This window comes from Lepidochelys kempii, chromosome 4 (assembly GCF_965140285.1).
Source record: "Lepidochelys kempii isolate rLepKem1 chromosome 4, rLepKem1.hap1, whole genome shotgun sequence".
NCBI classification, from domain to species: Eukaryota; Metazoa; Chordata; order Testudines; family Cheloniidae; genus Lepidochelys; species Lepidochelys kempii.
In genome coordinates, this window is record NC_136383.1 from 53,627,202 (window position 1) to 53,647,670 (window position 20,469).

The 20,469-nt window shown below is 44.7% G+C and overlaps 1 protein-coding gene across 18 annotated transcripts in view; it reads right to left on the minus strand.

Moving 5' to 3' along the window:
• The window catches only part of ANAPC10 (anaphase promoting complex subunit 10), a 301,742-nt gene that overhangs the window by 268,917 nt on the left and 12,356 nt on the right, over positions 1–20,469 (minus strand). For 15 of the 18 annotated variants that reach the window (XR_013635694.1, XR_012158579.2, XR_012158581.2 and 12 more), the window contains 2 exons: positions 18,051–18,141; positions 16,727–16,847 (listed from right to left, as the gene is read on the minus strand). Coding sequence is in view for 15 of the 18 variants with exons in the window: in XM_078852487.1 (XP_078708613.1) it covers positions 16,727–16,847; positions 18,051–18,141 (212 nt within the window). In the remaining 3 variants the exon portion in view is untranslated. Of the gene's footprint in view, positions 1–4,266; positions 4,432–8,320; positions 9,146–14,584; positions 14,715–16,726; positions 16,848–18,050; positions 18,142–20,469 lie in introns of those variants that run through there. The other 3 variants (XM_073341260.2, XM_073341249.2, XM_073341254.1) reach the window with 3 other exon arrangements.

A 20,469-nucleotide genomic window follows, 5' to 3' on the forward strand; every position in this document is an offset into this window, starting at 1 on the left:
AATTGAAACCATAGAACTTGAGCACAGCTACTCTATCAGTATATCTGATCTATTTTACAGGAATAGAGTACCAACATTGACAGCATGCATGCTTGAATGTACAGAATCTTGTTGCCAAGTGGTATTGCCCTCGTTCTTGGTTAGGAGAAAGCATTTCTGTTGAAAATGGGAACATATTCATTCCCCAGTTCCTCACCCCTCCTGGCACGTACACAGAGACCTGGTAACAAGGATTTTATTGCAGATTAAAAGGAAACATTTTCATGGGAGCTGCTTGTTAAACATTGGCAGCATATCACTAAGTCAATATTGATATATCAGTGTTTAAATGCTTTATTGATGTTCACATTTGTAGATCTTTGCTAACTGTTCCCAAGGCAAATTCAGAATTCCCCATGACATAAAAATTTCAATATATCTGTGGGATTTGACCCCAAGTAATAAGGACAAATTTTGAAAGATGTTTCAACTTGGCCTCTGTACATGCACGTGCTCGAGTCACCAGTAGATGCAGTTTTTGAGCATTACTGCTAGTGTACAAAGCGGTGGAGTTTACATATGCAAATTCAAAACTTGTATACTCAAGTGGTCAAAAGTTGCATCCACACAAACAAGGGGCACAATTCAAAACCTAGACCATAATGACCATTACTTGAAATTGTTCACCAGCTTTCCAGAAGGCTTCTTATTTCTAACATATTAAAGCTATAAAAGCAGCCCCACAAATAGCTATATGCAAAAAAGAGCCACGTCCAAAGTCACTTGCACACCTGCACCTTGAAAATGTATCCCTATTACTTGGTATACTACCCATCTCCACTGAACCAATACAGAGAGTTACACTGACTATTCCTGCAGCCTTACAATTCAAGTTTGAACAGCTTTAAATGACCTGCTAGCACTTTTAGAACTATGCAATATTTCTACTGATTCTTTTAATTTTTTTTTTAGAAGAGGAAGGCTGTGCTTCATATTGACATAGTAAATTAATATAGGATATGAGAAATTTAAATTAAAATATAACTTTTATACAAATTGTGTAATGGCTTATTAACTCCATTCGTATTTAGCAGAGGACAAGATGTTTAGCTAAGTCTATAGTATCCAATAAGTGAACAAAGTGCATCTGTCTCATCCAAAAAGTAAATAACCATATAGCAAGTTACATATGCTGATTTGTTCACAAGATGAAAAATAAAGTGTCTGGATCTTATTTAAGGCTTCTGTTTGGTTTCAGGAAGACAGGCAGAATGACTGATGAAGTTCTGAAACCACCTTGGGAATTAGCTTTAGGTGAGGCCATAGCATCACTGTGTCTCTGTTGAGGGCTCAGCCATAAATGCTGGAAGTTCACTCACATTTCCGGCCAATGCAACAACAACTAGACAGACAATATTCAGAGTGAAGTGATGTAAAGAGCATTCTGAGAGAGGTTCAAATGGAATCTCCATGAGTTTCATAAGGACTATACAGAAATCTCAGACAGGAGTAGATTCTCTGACCTGTGGGAAGTGTGTATAGTCCTTTCAGAAACATCAACAAACATAGGATGAGAAAAGACAAAGTATGACTGTGCAGGCAGTCAGCAGGCTGAATTCACCACAAGATAAAAAAGGGCAGTCTTTGTTCAACCCTATTAAAGTGCAATAAGTTGTCAAGGATCGGCGGTATCAAGGTCTAGACTGGGTACAGAACGTTTTGGGCTGCCCGTATCAAGAACCTCTTCCATTTAAAAGATTAACTCCTTCTGGTATATTTTTTTTGTTTGTTCTGTATCAGGATTTCCTGGACCCGTAGGGAGCAGTCTCTGTCCGTGGTACTCAGCTAACCAACAGCCATGCCATTAGCTTCAGCAACTTTGGTCTGGATGAATTATCTGTCCATAATGCTGTCAGATCAGAACTGGGTGGTCTGGAAGCTAGATCAGAGGCTGACTGGACATAAGGAGATCTGTGAGCCAAAACTGCCTTGGCCAGTACAGAGCTCCAAGAACTATGGTGGCTTTGTCCCTCTTGATCTTGGAAATTACCCTGGGAATCAGCAGAAAGGCATAAAGCAGGCCTCTGTTCCATTGCAGGAGGAAGGTGTCTAACAACAATCTTGAACTCAGGCTTCCTCTGAAACAATAATTCTGACATTTGGCATCTGTACAGCACTCCACCAGCAGCGGTGTGTAATGTAGGTGTAGCGGCACACCACAGCAAAAATCAGGCTGCATCTATCGTGTGGTGCGTAGCTATACATGTTAGCGAAAGGCTCTGGCATTTCCCCACTGCCTGGAGAAAGGCTGACTTTCCCCGCTGCCTCCCCCCTACTGGAGCCTTTTCCTGCTGCTTCCCCCCCGCCGGAGCCTTTTCTTATGGAGGGGGAAAGCTCCAGCAGCAGGAAGGTGGCAGAGCCTTTCCCTGGGGTTGGGAAAGGTTCTGCGGCAGGGAAGACTAGACTGACCTGAGCCAGAGTTGAAAGGAGCACAGGTGAACTCTGGCAAGTAAGGCCAAATACCAACATGCTGACACGTGACCTAACACTGCAAGACATGTCCATATCTTTGTAGCCCATTTTGAAACTAAATGGAGTAGGAGTGCTTCTAACAACTGGAACCTGTCCTTGGGCGGACATGCTTTTTCTGATCTGGAGTGGAACACAGCTTTTATGAACTCTATTCTCCGTGATGGGGTGACGGATGATTTTTCATAGGTCACTGGGAGACTCAGCCCCGTAAACAGAAATGGGGCACATTCCAGGTTTGTTGCTGTCCTCCACTGGATTCTGCCTCTGATCAGCCAGTTGTAGGGGTGGACACGAATGCCTTGCCTTCTCAGGTTTGCCACTATCACAACTAGACATTTTGTAATAAATTCTCAGTGCTGCGGAGGATCTGAATGGCAGTACCTTGTAGTGGTAATGGTTTGGTCTCATGGTGAATCTCAGGTATTTCCTGTGGGACAGGTGGACAGCTATTTGGAAATGCACGCCCCGCAAATTGAGAGTCATGAACCAATCTTTGGCCTGAAGAGATGGAATGATGGAGGCAAGTATTACCACCCTAAATCTGGGGTGAAGTCCAGTTTCTTGGGATCTTTGTCTTTAGTATGCCTTTTGTTGATTGACTTTTCCTGCACTGCTGCAATCACCAAGGCATATGTAAGGCAAGGAATAACCCTTTCCACATTTTAATAGGACATAGATTCATCGCTTTAAGCAGATAAATTTGCTGGTCTTGTGCTGCCGAGACAAGAAAGCAGTTCTTGAGATATTTGTGATGGCAGCATACTCAACCTCCTAGTGAGGAAATTCCTCACATTTCTCTCCAGCCATCTCCTCTGACCAATGGAGCACGAGTAACATGGACAGGTTTCAGAAGCAGTCAAGTATAGCTTTCCTCCATTACAGAGAGGATTGCTATGTCTTGGAGCAGCTCTACTCCAAGAAGTGATTCTGTTAAAATGGTATTGCATATTTCTATCTGTGGTTTCCAGATCAAACTGTGCTGCAACTACTGTTAGAAGATGCTTTTCAAATTGCCAGTGCCACAGGCTTAACCTGGAATCTGAGAGACAAGCTACATAAAGGAGAAATCTGTGACACTGGAGGGAGGGAGTGCTTTGTCATGTGTTACCACTGAAAATAAAGTCTAAAGGCCTAATTATGCCCTCAGTTCCCCACCTGTTTTCAGCTCATTTGCACAGGTGTAACCAATTGGAGCTTAACAATACTGTTGATGTACAAGAAACAAAAGATTCCATCTTACTAACTCTTAGCTGGAATGGCTCTGCAGTGTTATCAGATGTAAAAGATTAAAATTAGTCACTAAAGGAAGCAGATAGGACTGACAAATTGGGGGAAGATCTTCTGACGAAGTTGTAATTTTTACATACTCACCTTTCAAAGTAGAATCATACCTTTGAAAATCACTTGCAAATATTTTATGATTTAAAAGACTAAAGGTGGACTTGGAATGTGATAAACAGTTTACAACATTTTTTCTATAAGTGTTTTACCCTTTTGGAGAGAAATGCAAAGTAGTGGTGACATAGTCCTCAGAAGAAAGGAATGTGGGGGGGCGGGGCGGGGAAGAGGACATTTAATCTTTATGACTCTAAAAAGGTGCACCTGGGTCTCAGAATATCCACCTAGGGTAGGGAAGTGCTTAGTTAATTAAAAAAAATGAGGCTAACAATGTTTTATTCTTTTGAAAACTCTGACTGTTGTCAGTAGAAAGAAAACACATGAAAGCATCATAGGATTTTCATTAAACTCCATGAACTGGGCAAGCATCCATGGAAAAATATAAAAAAAATTTAGTTGGATTTTCCACACAGTTAAATCAATCCTGAAACCAACGGAATCGTTGTATAATGAAGTGGCTTTGCTTTAAAGATCTTGTAATAGTTCACACTGCTTTAACCACTTGCCTCCGAGTCAGAGAAGCTGAAGATAACAAAAAACAAAACTCAGTTTCATTGCTGATGAAGAGTTTAAAAAAAAAAGTAAAACCATTTTGAGAAAAAATTACAGATACCTAACAATTCCTAAAAACTTTAAATATCAAAAATAAAATTATAAACTGTAGTGCTTGATGACAATACTTCACATGCACAGCCCAAGAAATTAGCTATTCATCTTATACAGCATAAAGTATTGCACTTCATTAATTAGCAACTGGAAGGCTACATGTTCTTCCCAGATTTGCAGTAAAGAAATGTATGAACACCTGGCATGCATAAGAATTATTGGTCTCATGTGAGATAATATCTTTAATATTAGTGAATAGCTACTAAAACACCTCTTAATATAAAAAGGAAAGACAAAAGCTGTTTTGTGTGTAATTACTTTTTTCTCTACAACATTAAAAAAAAGGAAAGTTTTTATATGAAAAATATACAAAGGGAAAGGTGGAAAAAATACTCCAGGCTAGCCTGAGAAACAGCTGATGACAACAATCCAGTACATAATTAACAGCACTCGTGTTTAAGACAGTAAAAATATATGTCTCAAATTGTCTATGAAGTACTAATATACACACACAATAACCTCAAAAGTGGAGTTCACTGCTTTGCAGGAAAAAATTCATATTACTTAGGTTGTATGTAGAACATTATATTAAAACATACCATTATAAAAAGATAAGGAGTACTTGTGGCACCTTAGAGACTAACCAATTTATTAGAGCATAAGCTTTCGTGAGCTACAGCTCACTTCCTCTGTGAGGAAGCTCACGAAAGCTTATGCTCTAATAAATTGGTTAGTCTCTAAGGTGCCACAAGTACTCATTTTCTTTTTGCGAATACAGACTAACACGGCTGTTACTCTGAAACCTATAAAAAGATAATTACTGGAAGAATGGATTTTGGGGTATGAATCCATGATAGTAATTACGGACAACAGTGACATCTAGTGGATACTTTGGAAATTAAACTAAAATTACAAACAAAAATTCAGCTCCCACTTTGATATATTTCCAGATTTCAGAGTAGCAGCTGTCTTAGTCTGTATCTGCAAAAAGAAAAGGAGTACTTGTGGCACCTTAGAGACTAACAAATTTATTTGAGCATAAGGTTTCGTGAGCTACAGCTCACTTCATAGGATGCATGTAGTGGAAAATACAGTGGGGAGATTTTATATACACAGAGAACATGAAACAATGGGCGTTACCATACACACTGTAACAAGAGTGATCAGGTAAGGTCCTGCTGGTAATAGTGCAGAGAAAAAACAAAACAAAAACCTTCTGCAGTGATAATCAAGGTGGGCCATTTCCAGCAGTTGACAAGAACATGTGAGGAACGGGTGGGGTGGGGGGGTTTGAATAGTTTTACTTTGTGTAATGACATCCACTCCCCGCCTTTATTCAAGCCTAATGTAATGGTGTCCAGTTTGAAAATTACTTCCAATCCAGCAGTCTCTCTTTGGAGTCTGTTTTTGAAGTTTTTTTGTTGAAGAATTGCCACTTTTAGGTCTGTAATCGAGTGACCAGAGAGACTGAAGCAAGGACTCGCCTGTCTCCCAAGATCTGAGAGAGTGATGGGTCGAAAGCTTATGCTCAAATACATTTGTTAGTCTCTAAGGTGCCACAAGTACTCCTTTTCACTTTGATATAGTATATAGCACTCAAGCTGCTGGGACACAAATGTATGAAAGATCCAAAAACAGTGGCAGAGGAAGTGAACTTTAAAATTATGTGGGATTTATTTCTTTAAAAAAAACAGGAGTAAAGTTTATCTAACCTCACTTCAGGATTCAACATACAGGATGGAAATATGGTACCTTAGGATTTGTTAATAAACAGAGATAACCACATGGTTACATGGGATGGATGTAAATGTGGTGCCAGCATGACAAATGCACTGCAGTTGAAAGCTATTCTGGAGCAACAAGAATATCACTTATCTCCCCTCTCTGTTTCTGCACCCTAAATTTTTAAGTGTTATTTCTTTTTAAACCATTTAGGATTTCCCACCCCACTGCAGCAGCTACCGCAATGCAGGACAGCTGAGATCTCCCACTATATCAACTAGCGGCTGTGGATGAGGCATTTTAATTAGCTAGTTAAAGTGAAATCGAACAATTTAGGACACCTACTCCTGAGTAGTCCAACTGCTTTATTTTCTTTTTGGTGTATAAGGTAAGTTTATTTTAGACCAAGAATTTGTCTCAGATTTGCTTTTAGTATTTGCCAGAAAGACTAGTTTATATTCAAAATGCAAGCCATCACTTAGAAACCATTCAGATTTGTCACAGACTTCATGACAAACATTTTTATCACTAAATGCCAATATGGAATTAAAAAAGCAAGATTTGGAGGGTTAAAGCCAGCAAGTTTAAAAAACATTCCATGCTCAATTTTGACTCTGGCTTTCTCAAGGCCTTAGGCATAAGCCTTTATTTTCATGGAATTAAATGGAAAATGAGTTTCTAGTTTTGAGAAGTTTCAGAGTAACAGCCGTGTTAGTCTGTCTTCGCAAAAAAGAAAAGGAGTACTTGAAGTGAGCTGTAGCTCACGAAAGCTCATGCTCAAATAAATTGGTTAGTCTCTAAGGTGCCACAAGTACTCCTTTTCTTTTAGTTTTGAGAAGTCTTTTTGACAAATGAATATAAGATTTTTCAACATATATTTGCATTACACCCATGTGTACTCCCAGCTGCTGCTGGCCAGTGCAACAGAAGTATAAAGGAAGTGGTCAGGAGCTCCATTTAAAAAATAAAAAACAAAGTATGAAGATCCAAAAGCAAAGTAGTATTTACCAGCACACCTGTCTGTTTTTCAACATACTTCTACTGATAGTCTTCAATTGTAACCTAATCTAGGCATTTTTGATCTCACATAGTTCTGAAGTACTTCAAGTTTTGGAAGAGTTAGTACTGTGATTTTCCCCTCTGCAATGACTATTGATTACAGGGTAATCAGCTGTTGGTCACTATGAAATGCCCCTTTACGCTGCCAGAACAGTGCAAAGAGGCCTTAATGTAAATAAGATTTAGGCCTTATTTTTAGAATTTGACCTTAGCTATATAGCCTAACGTCCTAGAAGTAAGAAACATCTGATTGCAAAGAATATTTATGTAGCACTGTACACCTGTGCCACCCATCAAAATTCTTCCTCCTAAATTCTTAAACACTTATTTCTAGTTCGGTACCAGAATGTCTTAATTACCCATTTGTTTCATAAAGAAATTAAGAAAGATGATTCATGGTTGATATTACCACCTCTGCTAGTTTTCAGTCTAAAGCTGCAAAAGCATTTAAAACCAGAACCTCCACATCACAGTGTAAGTACACTTTTGGTGGTAAAACTACCATTGACTTCAATGGGAACTAAACCAATACTGAACACTTTTGAAAATCCCATCCCTTATAAGATCTACATTATTCAGGCCTTGTCTACACTGGCAACTTTCTGCGCAGTAAAGCAGCTTTCTGCAGTGTAACTCCCGAGGTGTACACACTGCTAAGCCACTTAGTGCGCAGACACTGTGCAGCTGCAGCACTGTTTAAAAACAGAAAAAACAAACACCACCCGGCCAAGAGGCGTACAACTTTCTGTGCTGGGGCTACAGCGCTGCAGTGCCAGTGTAGACCCCCTGATCGATTACAGCGCTGCAACTGGCCTCCAAGAGGTGTCCCACAATGCCCGTTCTCACCTCTCTGGTCATCGTTTTGAACTCTACTGCCCTGCCCCCGTGTGACCAACCGTGAGCCCCACCCTGAAAATTCCTTGGGAATTATGAAAGTCCCCTTCCTGTTTGCTCGGTGATGCGTGCAGTGGTCTCAGCGCATCTGTCAGGTGACCATACCTGCTCCATGCACCAGGCAATTCTTCGCTTGGAGCAATGCCGAGCTGCTGGACTTCATCAGCATTTTGGGAGAGGAGGTTGTCCAGTCCCAGCTGCGCTCCAGCCATAGGAATTATGATACCGACGGACAGATTTCACGATGCACGACAGACCAGGACACACTGCAGGGTGGGGTCAAAGTGAAAGAGCTGCAGAAAGCCTACCACAAGCCGCGGGAGACAAACTGCCACTCTGGTGCTGCATCCATGAGCTGCCAGTTCTACAAAGAGCTTGATGCGATACAAGGCGGCGACCCCACCTCCCCTGCGAAGGCCTCTGTAGATATTTCAGTGGCCCACGTGCCAGTCAAGAGTGGACCGAGCCAGGAAGAGGAAATCTTGGATGAGGATGTGGATGAGACAGAGGATGACTTGGAGGTCAGAGATGCATGCAGCCAGGAGCTCTTCTCTACCCCAGAGGAGGCTAACCAGTCACAGCTGCCAGAACTTGGCAAAGCGCAAACAGGAGAGGAGGCCCCGGTAAGTGGCTTTGATTTTGGGAATCACTGAAATAAGTTGTTGGGGGCAGAAGGGTTGCAGAAAGCAGGCTTGTGTCTAGATGATGCACATACCACCACATGCTTAGTGTAGGCAGCGGAACAGGGTGTTGATGGACTCCCTCACTTCACAGGAATCTGCCAGAGAGATCTCCACAAAACTCATGTAGATACTGGGTAATCCGCCGCCACAGGTTCTTTGGCAGAGCTGCTTTGTTTCTTGCCCCATTAAGGGTAACTTGCCCACTCCACTCTGCCGTCACGAGTGGGGGAAGACAAACACCATTGCTGCACACAGGTGAGCCGCATAAGGGCCTGGGTTTGAAAACAATATTTCATTAATTTAAAGCAAACAGAGCCCTGCAAAGCAACAGGCAATTTTCTTAAACCTTCACAGTGCATCGTCTGCACCAACCACAATCACCCCCTAGCATTACAAGCACTGCACTCCTGAGCATAGCAACAAACATTAGTGGCTTTTAGTTTCAAATTGCTGCCTCAAGGCATCCCTGATCCTTATGGCCCCATGCTGCACCCCTCTAATAGCCCTGGTCTCTGCCTGTTCAAATTCAGCCTCCAGGCGCTGAGCCTCAGCGCTCCAGCCCTGAGTGAAGCTTTCACCCTTCTTGTCACAAATATTATGGAGCGTACAGCATGCAGCTATAAGCATAGCAATATTGTCTTTGGCCAGATCCAGCCTCCCATATAGGCAGCACCAGCGGGCCTTTAAATGCCAAAAGCACACTCAAAAGTCATTCTGCACTTGCTCAGCCTGTTGTTGAACTGCTCCTTGTTGCTGTCAAGGTTCCACATGTATGGCTTCATAAGCCATGTCATTAAGGGGTAGGCAGGGTCTCCCAGGATCACAATGGGCATTTCAACTTCCCCTACAGTGATCTTCTGAGCCAGGAAGAAAGTCCCTGCTTCCTGAACAGGCCAGTGTTCCAAAAGATGTGTGCATCATGCACCTTCCTGGACCACCCTACATTAAATGTCTGTGAAATGCCCACAGTGATCCACAAGTGCCTGGAGAACCATAGAGAAATACTCCTTGTGATTAATGTACTCGGTGGCTAGGTGGTTTGGTGCCAGAATTGGAATATAACTGACATCGATCGTCCCACCACAGTTAGGGAAGCTCATTTGTGCGAAGCCATCAACAATGTCATGCACGTTGCCCAGAGTCATGGTCTTTCAGAGCAGGATGTGATTGATGGCCCTGCACGCTTCCGTCAACACGAGTCCAACGGTAAACTTTCCCACTCCAAACTGATTAGCGACCGATTGGTAGCAGTCTGGAGTAGCCAGCTTCCACAGTGCAATCACCACACGCTTCTCTAACGACGGGGCAGCTCTCATTCTCGTGTCCTTGCGCTGCAGGGCTGGGGCGAGCTCATCACACAGTCTCATGAATGTGGCTTTCCTCATCCGAAAGTTCTGCAGCCACAGACATGCATCACAAAGTGATCCCACCACTCCTCAGTGCTTGTTTCCCAAGCTCAAAAGCGGCATTCCACTGTGGTCAGCACCTCAATGAATGCCATAAGAAATCTTGTGTCGTAGCTACTACGCATGGCGAAATCAATGTCAAACTCCTCTTGTCTTTGTAGTTTAATGAATAACTCCACTGCCAATCATGACGTGTTAGTGAGAGCAAGTAGCATATTGGTCAACAGTGCTGGATCCATTCCTGCAGACCGAAGAGGCAGAGCACACAGTACACAAACCATTGAAAGATGGCACCAAATGCGGACGGAAGCACAGGGATTGCTGGAATGCGAAGAAATGCATCACAGGTCACTGGGACAGGACCCAGAATGCCCCACAACCCCACCCGCCTTCCCACAACTCTTAGCGGCAGAAGAGGAGGAGATGTTCTGTGGGATAGCTTCCCAGAATGCACCGCCCTGAATACCGATCTAAGCGTGAACAGGGTATTGCACAGGCAACTGACAGTGTGAACACACAACAGTGGTTTCCCTTCAGTACACTCTAAGCCCTGGTCTACACTAGGACTTTAGGTCGAATTTAGCAACGTTAAATCGATTTAAACCTGCACCCGTCCACACAGTGAAGCCCTTTATTTCGACTTAAAGGGCTCTTAAAATCGATTTCCTTACTCCACCCCTGACAAGTGGATTAGCGCTTAAATCGACGTTCCCAGCTCGAATTTGGGGTACTGTGGACACAATTCGATGGTATTGGCCTCCGGGAGCTATCCCAGAGTGCTCCATTCTGACCGCTCTGGACAGCACTCTCAACTCAGATGCACTGGCCAGGTAGACAGGAAAAGAACCGCGAACTTTTGAATCTCATTTCCTGTTTGGCCAGCGTGGCAAGCTGCAGGTGACCATGCAGAGCTCATCAGCACAGGTGACCATGATGGAGTCCCAGAATCGCAAAAGAGCTCCAGCATGGACCGAACGGGAGGTACAGGATCTGATCGCTGTTTGGGGAGAGGAATCCGTGCTATCAGAACTCCGTTCCAGTTTTCGAAATGCCAAAACCTTTGTGAAAATCTCCCAGGGCATGAAGGACAGAGGCCATAACAGGGACCCGAAGCAGTGCCGCGTGAAACTGAAGGAGCTGAGGCAAGCCTACCAGAAAACCAGAGAGGCGAACAGCCGCTCTGGGTCAGAGCCCCAAACATGCCGCTTCTATGATGAGCTGCATGCCATTTTAGGGGGTTCAGCCACCACTACCCCAGCCGTGTTGTTTGACTCCTTCAATGGAGATGGAGGCAATACGGAAGCAGGTTTTGGGGACGAAGAAGATGAGGAGGAGGAGGAGGTTGTAGATAGCTCACAGCAAGCAAGCGGAGAAACCGGTTTTCCCGACAGCCAGGAACTGTTTCTCACCCTAGACCTGGAGCCAGTACCCCCCGAACCCACCCAAGGCTGCCTCCTGGACCCAGCAGGCGGAGAAGGGACCTCTGGTGAGTGTACCTTTGAAAATGCTATACATGGTTTAAAAGCAAGCATGTGAAAGGATTACTTTGCCCTGGCATTTGCGGTTCTCCTAGATGTAGTCCTAAAGCCTTTGCAAAAGGTTTCTGGGGAGGGCAGCCTTATTTCGTCCTTCATGGTAGGACACTTTATCACTCCAGGCCAGTAACACATACTCGGGAATCACTGTAGAACAAAGCATTGCAGTGTATGTTTGCTGGCATTCAACCAAAATCCGTTCTCTCTCTCTCTGTGTTATCCTCAGGAGAGTGAGATATAATTCATGGTCACCTGGTTGAAATAGGGTGCTTTTCTTCAGGGACACTCAGTATAGCCCATTCCTGCTGGGCTGTTTGCCTGTGGCTGAACAGAAATGTTCCCCGCTGTTAGCCACAGGGAGGGGGGAAGGTTGAGGGGGTAGTCACGCGGTGGGAGGAGGCAAAATGCGACCTTGTAACGAAAGCACATGTGCTATGTATGTAATGTTAACAGCAAGGTTTACCCTGAAAGACTGTAGCGACTGTTTTATAAAATGTGTCTTTTTAAATACCGCTGTCCCTTTTTTTTTCTCCACCAGCTGCATGTGTTTCAATGATCACAGGATCTTCTCCTTCCCAGAGGCTAGTGAAGCTTAGAAAGAAAAAAAAACGCACTCACGATGAAATGTTCTCCGAGCTCATGCTGTCCTCCCACACTGACAGAGCACAGACGAATGCGTGGAGGCAAATAATGTCAGAGTGCAGGAAAGCACAAAATGACCGGGAGGAGAGGTGGAGGGCTGAAGAGAGTAAGTGGCGGGCTGAAGACAGGGCTGAAGCTCAAATGTGGCGGCAGCGTGATGAGAGGAGGCAGGATTCAATGCTGAGGCTGCTGCAGGACCAAACCAGAATGCTCCAGTGCTTGGTTGAGCTGCAGCAAAGGCAGCTGGAGCACAGACTGCCACTGCTGCCCCTCTGTAACCAACCGCCCTCCTCCCCAAGTTCCATAGCCTCCACACCCAGACACCCAAGAACGCGGTGGGGGGGCCTCCGGCCAACCAGCCACTCCACAACAGAGGATTGCCCAAAAAAAAGAAGGCTGTCATTCAATAAATTTTAAAGTTGTAAACTTTTAAAGTGCTGTGCGGCATTTTCCTTCCCTCCTCCACCACCCCTCCTGGGATACCTTGGTAGTCATCTCCCTATTTGTGTGATGAATGAATAACGAATGCATGACTGTGAAGCAGCAATGACTTTATTGCCTCTGCAAGCGGTGATTAAAGGGAGGAGGGGAGGGTGGTTAGCTTACAGGGAAGTAGAGTGAACCAAGGGGCGGGGGGTTTCATCAAGGAGAAACAAACAGAACTTTCACAGCGTAGCCTGGCCAGTCATGAAACTGGTTTTCAAAGCTTCTCTGATGCGTACCGCGCCCTCCTGAGCTCTTCTAACCGCCCTGGTGTCTGGCTGCGCGTAACCAGCAGCTAGGCGATTTGCCTCAGCCTCCCACCCCGCCATAAACGTCTCCCCCTTACTCTCACAGATATTGTGGAGCACACAGCAAGCAGTAATAACAGTGGGAATATTGGTTTCGCTGAGGTCTAAGCGAGTCAGTAAACTGCGCCAGCGCGCCTTTAAACGTCCAAATGCACATTCTACCACCATTCTGCACTTGCTCAGCCTGTAGTTGAACAGCTCCTGACCACTGTCCAGGCTGCCTGTGTACGGCTTCATGAGCCATGGCATTAAGGGGTAGGCTGGGTCCCCAAGGATACATATAGGCATTTCAACATCCCCAACAGTTATTTTCTGGTCTGGGAAGAAAGTCCCTTCCTGCAGCTTTTGAAACAGACCAGAGTTCCTGAAGATGCGAGCATCATGCACCTTTCCCGGCCATCCCACGTTGATGTTGGTGAAACGTCCCTTGTGATCCACCAGAGCTTGCAGCACTATCGAAAAGTACCCCTTGCGGTTTATGTACTCGGCGGCTTGGTGCTCCGGTGCCAAGATAGGGATATGGGTTCCGTCTATAGCCCCACCACAGTTAGGGAATCCCATTGCAGCAAAGCCATCCACTATGACCTGCACATTTCCCAGGGTCACTACCCTTGATATCAGCAGATCTTTGATTGCGTGAGCTACTTGCATCACAGCAGCCCCCACAGTAGATTTGTCCACTCCAAATTGATTCCCAACTGACCGGTAGCTGTCTGGCGTTGCAAGCTTCCACAGGGCTATCGCCACTCGCTTCTCAACTGTGAGGGCTGCTCTCATCCTGGTATTCATGCGCTTCAGGGCAGGGGAAAGCAAGTCACAAAGTTCCATGAAAGTGCCCTTACGCATGCGAAAGTTTCGCAGCCACTGGGAATCGTCCCAGACCTGCAACACTATGCGGTCCCACCAGTCTGTGCTTGTTTCCCGAGCCCAGAATCGGCGTTCCACAGCATGAACCTGCCCCATTAGCACCATGATGCATGCATTGGCAGGGCCCATGCTTTCAGAGAAATCTGTGTCCATGTCCTGATCACTCACGGGACCGCGCTGACGTCGCCTCCTCGCCCGGTATCGCGTTGCCATGTTCTGGTGCTGCATATACTGCTGGATAATGCGTGTGGTGGTTGATGTGCTCCTAATTGCCAAAATGAGCTCAGCGGCCTCCATGCTTGCCTTGGTATGGCGTCCGCACAGAAAAAAGGCGCGGAACGATTGTCTGCCGTTGCTCTGACGGAGGGAGGGGCGACTGACGACACGGCTTACAGGGTTGGCTTCAGGGAGCTAAAATCAACAAAGGGTGTGCCTGTACATCAAGGAGTATTTCAGGCAGGACTGCACGGAGGGTTCCAATAAGAAATGGTGCACCAAAGTTATCGTTGTTATTGGAACAAGGAGGTTAGCCTGGCCTCTGATTGATACATGGCTAGATTAACCTCGCTGCGCCTTCTCTGTGACTGACTGCAGTGTGATCTAGACAGGGGAGGAGGAAAATGAGTACAAAACAAATCTGGTCTATTTCTTGTTCTGACCCACTCCATCTATCCTTTACATCTTTGGCTGGCAGCAGACGGTGCAGAAGGACTGCATGCCATCCACATCTCATGGCTGCTTGGCAGAAGATGGTACAGTACGACTGCTAGCCATCTTCATCTCTTGCCTGCCTGGCAGAAGATGGTACAGTACAACTGCTAGCAGTCCGTATCGCCTGCCCGCTCACCATAAGACGGTTCAATAGGACTGCAGGACTAAAGAGAATGACCTGGTCAAGTCACTCCAAATTTAGTCCCTGCGCCCATGTCTGCCCAGGCGCTCCCAGCCGACGTGGCCAGGAGCACCTCGGACACGACGAGGACGACTACCAATCGTATTGCACCGTCTGCTGCCAGAAGGCAATGGGTTGTTGCTACTGTGCAGCAAAGCCGTACCGCATCTGCCAGCATCCAGGAGACATAGGGTGACGGTTACCTGAGCGGGCTCCATGCTTGCCGTGGTATGGCGTCTGCACAGGTAACTCAGGAAAAAAGGCGCGAAATGATTGTCTGCCCTTGCTTTCACGGGGGGAGGGAGGGTGGGAACGGGGGCCTGACGATATGTACCCAGAACCACCCGCGACAATGTTTTAGCCCCATCAGGCATTGGGATATCAACCCAGAATTCCAATGGGCAGCGGAGACTGCGGGAACTGTGGGATAGCTACCCACAGTGCAACGCTCCGGAAGTCGACGCTTGCCTCGGTACTGTGGAAGCGCTCCGCCGAGTTAATGCACTTAATGCACTTAGAGCATTTTCTGTGGGGACACACACACTCTAATATATAAAACCGATTTCAAAAAAACCGACTTCTATAAATTCGACCTAATTTCGTAGTGTAGACATACCCTAAGCGGCAATATAGCTGCCGGCAATGTAACTCTGCCAGTGTAGACATACCCTTAGAGTTATAGAGCAGGGGTCTCAAAGTCCTAGCCCGCAGGCCATCTGCGGCCCGAGAACCTCCCCACTGTGGCCAGCGGAGGAGAGATGCATACAGCCATGCTGCCGGCAATGTCTGCTGCAGGCGCCGCCCCCCTTTAGCTCCCATTGGCTGGGGGAGAGGGACAGAAATATCATCACTAATCACCGGGCAGAGTCAGCCATGAAGGCAGCATCATTAATTGCCAGGCAAAGTCAGCCATGGAGGCAGCATCATTTTTTTCCCACAATGAATACAAACAAGTCAAAATACCGAACACAACTATCCGATGCACACCTCGCTGCAATCCTGAAGGTTTCAACTGCTCAGCCACGGAGGCCAAACATCAACAAACTGACAGAACTGAAGCGTTGCCAGGTGTCTGGCAAACACTAAAAACTCTCTGACAGGCGAAGAATTGAATAAAGTTTATGACAGTTTTATTGTTTTAAGAAATTCGAAATAAAAAATACAATATAAACATTTTCTTTTCTGAACACCATCTTCAGTGACATTATTGGCCCGCTGGGAGGATTTGGGGACTGGCACATGTCCCAAGGTAAATTGAGTTTGAGACCCCTGTTATAGAGCTTTGTTATGAGGAGAATGTAAATAATGGCATTGGATATTGGTGGGATCTAATTTAAGGAAATATTTACATATTCCAAGACTACAAGCAAATACCAAAATAAAAACCCAGGTTCCCTGCAAAGGCAAAGCAAAGTTTCTGACACAACATATAATAATGGCCCACTTGGTGGTAATGCATTGTCCCACTATGTGGGAGACCTGGGTTTAAGAGCAAACCTGCAACTCCTTTCCCCAAAGCCAGTGATACATGGGCATGTTATTGGTGAAACACACAATTCTGAAAATAAATAAGGGCACGAAAAAATTATATACAAGTTTGCATTTGACATCTCACATTTCTCATTTTCTCTCAAATTCTATTACTGCTCTAGAAATGGTGACAATGTCTTCTTAAAAAAAATATGAATCATAATTATCAGATGAAGAATAATTGATTTACCCGGATTTCCTGAAGGTTGTGGAAGTTATTTCCTACTCTGACAGAGATCTTGCTTGGGGTGTAGCTTTCATCAGATTTGTAGTCTGCATAAATACACAATGTCTTCACCGTTGTTTTTCTTCTGTAAACAAGCAGCAGCAAAGGCTAAGCAAGCATGCTAAGAAAAAATTATTTAAGGAAGAGTTTCTTGAGATTTTTTCTAGAATGAGATTTAAATGTTGTAAAACTTGATACAAAATGTGACTATGCTGATTTTTAGGATCCCTAGTGCAGTAGCAGCTAGGAATTTACATATAATTTTTATAAAGTACATAAATAGAAAACAACTTACAATGGATAGAAAACTACACGAGCCTACAGAAACATTAGCAACCACATTGTCAACACGTCAAATAAAAAAAGCCAACACAACACAAAAATTAAACACAAGCCAATGCCAATGTATCTTTCATCATGCACTAAAGTTCGCCAGGCCTGGGCTATGGTGCCCTGCTAAGGAAAGCAGTTCTGTGAGGGAATCAACAGAGAACAGGACTCAATTGCTGAAGCCCTGACTTGTCTTGGGAGAATTCAACGACATTAATGGAGTGCAAGAGAGTCTTGTAGCAAGTTCTTTCATGCTGTATTCCATTGTAGCAGATACGTGTCCCAGCTTTAACCTGCAGTTAAATCGGGGTTCTAAATATCACCCATATCTTGAACTGCAGCCAAAAGCAAGCAGAAAACTAGTGCAGACATATCACCATATCTTAGAGGCTGTGATACTGTAGAGATTACCCAGCACAGCACTCGCTTTGCAATTGCTTAATTGGTCATTTGCTACAATAAAACTAAGAGCATTTATAAAACAGATTTTGCAAATGAAGTAATCTAACTGGCTCCTAACCATGTTACTAAGCTCTGGTCTACACTGGGCGGGTGGGGGGGTGAGGGGGTGTCAATCTAAGTTACACAACTTCAGCTACATGAATAACGTAGCTGAAGTCGACATACCATGGTAAATTAATCTAAGTGTCTTTACCATGGTGAGTCAACTGCTGTCGCTCCCCCGTCGACTCCACCTGTGCCTCTCGTGGAGCTGGAGTACCGGAGTCCACGGGAGAGCGCTCAGGGTTGATTTATCGCATCTAAACTAGACATGATAAATCGATCCCCACTGGATCAATCGCTGCCTGCCGATTCGACGGGTAGTGTAGACACACCCTATGAAAGAGCTCAATTCTGCATTCCTTGTCAATCAGAATTTTGAATGCATTTTCATGAAAGTTATAATCACAATTTATTAGCTTTATCATATGCAACAAATCACACAAATATTTAGTACCTAAACTGGATGTTCACCAAATGAGGTTGTGACCCATCAGATTGCCAGTAAGTTTCTAGATTATCATCTCGTAACTGGTCCACGCCAAAGCCTAATGGAAAGAAAAAGGTTTACAGTCTCCTGTATCGTGTTCCGTTGCTGCTGGTATTACAAAAATCATTTCAGCAGGACCATGACCCTAGAAATGCAAGTTCACACATGTGAGAAGTACTTCTAGCCATTCAAGTTTTCAGATATCTTTATTAAGCAAAATGCATGCAGAGAGTTTATTCTTATAAATCCAATCCCAAATTGTGCTGAGCATCCTCAACTCCTATTGAAACCAATGGGAATTGAAAGAATTCAGCATATTCCTGAATTAAGTCCCAAATCTGCAGATTACTGTTCTACTTTGTCCAGCATCCAGAACTGTGCTAAACCTTTTACAGAACATAATAAAAGAGGAGGTCTGTCTGGCAAAGAATATAACCAATATTGTAAAGTTCTGTTTGCAAAACAGAACTTGGAACTCTTAGCCACAAGCTTCACTAAAAACTCAGTGAGAGTTTAAAAAAAAAAAAATGGTGTTGTCACTTCCACTCACATTTCCAAAGAAAGATGCCAGCATTCTGATAAACCGAGTAAGATCTGCAACAGAGATTAATGTAAAGCACTTGGCCCACTTTTGTTGTTAGAACTCTCCTTGTAAATTTCTGTTATGTTCCCAGCTGTGCTCTACAAGTATTTTGCAGACAGGCTCTTATATTCGGTAGTACTTTAAATTTTGAGGGGAGGGGGAGCTAATTTTAACATTATAATCAGCTAAAATATTTTAAAGGATCCTTCTATTTAGGGCCTTCTTTAAAGAACTTATATGAAAAAGCCTGAAACACTCTGTAAAAGCAATAACATTTTAATAGTGCAGTTATACTGGATACCTGTGCTACTTGGATGGTAGAAGGTGTGTGGCCAGACTGCACTCAAAGTATGCTAGTATGAAACACACAACACATGATATGTTTTAACCAGGACACTTAAAACTTGTTATTCGTGTTCTCTATTCCAAGGCTCCACCTTGAAAAGTAAAAGGGTCTGACTAAGGAATAACCTCACTGGGGATATCCACTACAGTTCCTGTGGCTGTATTTGGGTTTAGAGTAAGACAGGAAGGTGCTATAGAAGAACAAGTATGATTATTACAGTTATCCTTGGCCACTTTAAACCTCCCTCCTTCAGATTTAATTTTATTAAGATGTTTAAATTAAAAAATGATACAGAGTTTAAGCGTAGAAGTTTCTGGTTATCAGGGAATACGGTACAGATTATCGAGGGGTGCGAAGTTCGGTTTAGGATTGGATGGCGTAAGAAATACATAATCTGCAATATCCCTGATTGGGGGTAAAAGGTTAACGGGTCAACGTACAGACATCGAGATATGGGGGGGTATGTTGTTCATATAATGGCTATGTTCAGGTGTGGAGTATAATGAGTGGATACGATGATGAGGATGGATTTACCCTAATTTGGCGAGATTTAACGTTCAGTGATTTTATGGTTCCAGTTCATATGGTCCAATGGTAAAAGTCTCTCAGTCCTTTTTCTCATAGTTGATGCACAATGTCATTCCAGCTCACACCTCCTGGTACTGTCGGTGGCCGGTGATGTGTTCAATGTAAATGTCCCCAGACCATTGGATGGTGTCCGAGATTATGAGGCACCGCATGAGCCGTGCGTAGCGTCGACCGATCCCACAGGTCCGCAGCACACGCTCATTGCAGGGGTCCCAGGCGCTCAGGGCTCCAACGATCAGGGCATCCATCTGCACCTCATTGCCCTTTGCTCTCAGGGTGTCGCCTAGGGAGGTGTATTTTTCCAGCTTACGAGCTCGGGCTTCACGGAAGGCCAGAGTCCTGTTCTCAAAGGAGACCGTGACATCGATGAGGATGATCTTTTTCTAGACCTCGATGGTGATACCACGTCAGGTCACAACTGGCTATCAGTACCACGGATGGTGCAGTTCACGGCGACCTTCCCCAGGTGTGGTGTGATGGCTTTCACCAGGCGGTTCTAGATGGCATTGTGTCGCAGCTGCCAGGCTCTGGAGTGGGGCTTGCTGCTGCACAGGACGTGGGACAGGGTCTCGTTGGAGTAGCCACACTTCCTGTGATGCTGGTCTCTGTTCCCGTGGTAGACGGCTCCATTGAGTGGGATGCAGTTGAGCCAGGCACTGCAGATGAACCACCAGTTGGTGAAATGGGTGAAGCCACCTCCGGCGAGGAAGTGGTTGCTGGTGTCCCACTTGTTGGTCAGTTCAAAGGCTTTATCCTGGTCTGGTTTACGCTTCAGGGTTTCCATATACAGTGAGTGGATGGCTGCCTTCAGGGTCCTCTCCAGCATGACCCTGGCGCTCGGGGTAACGATGGTATTGTCGTCGGACCTG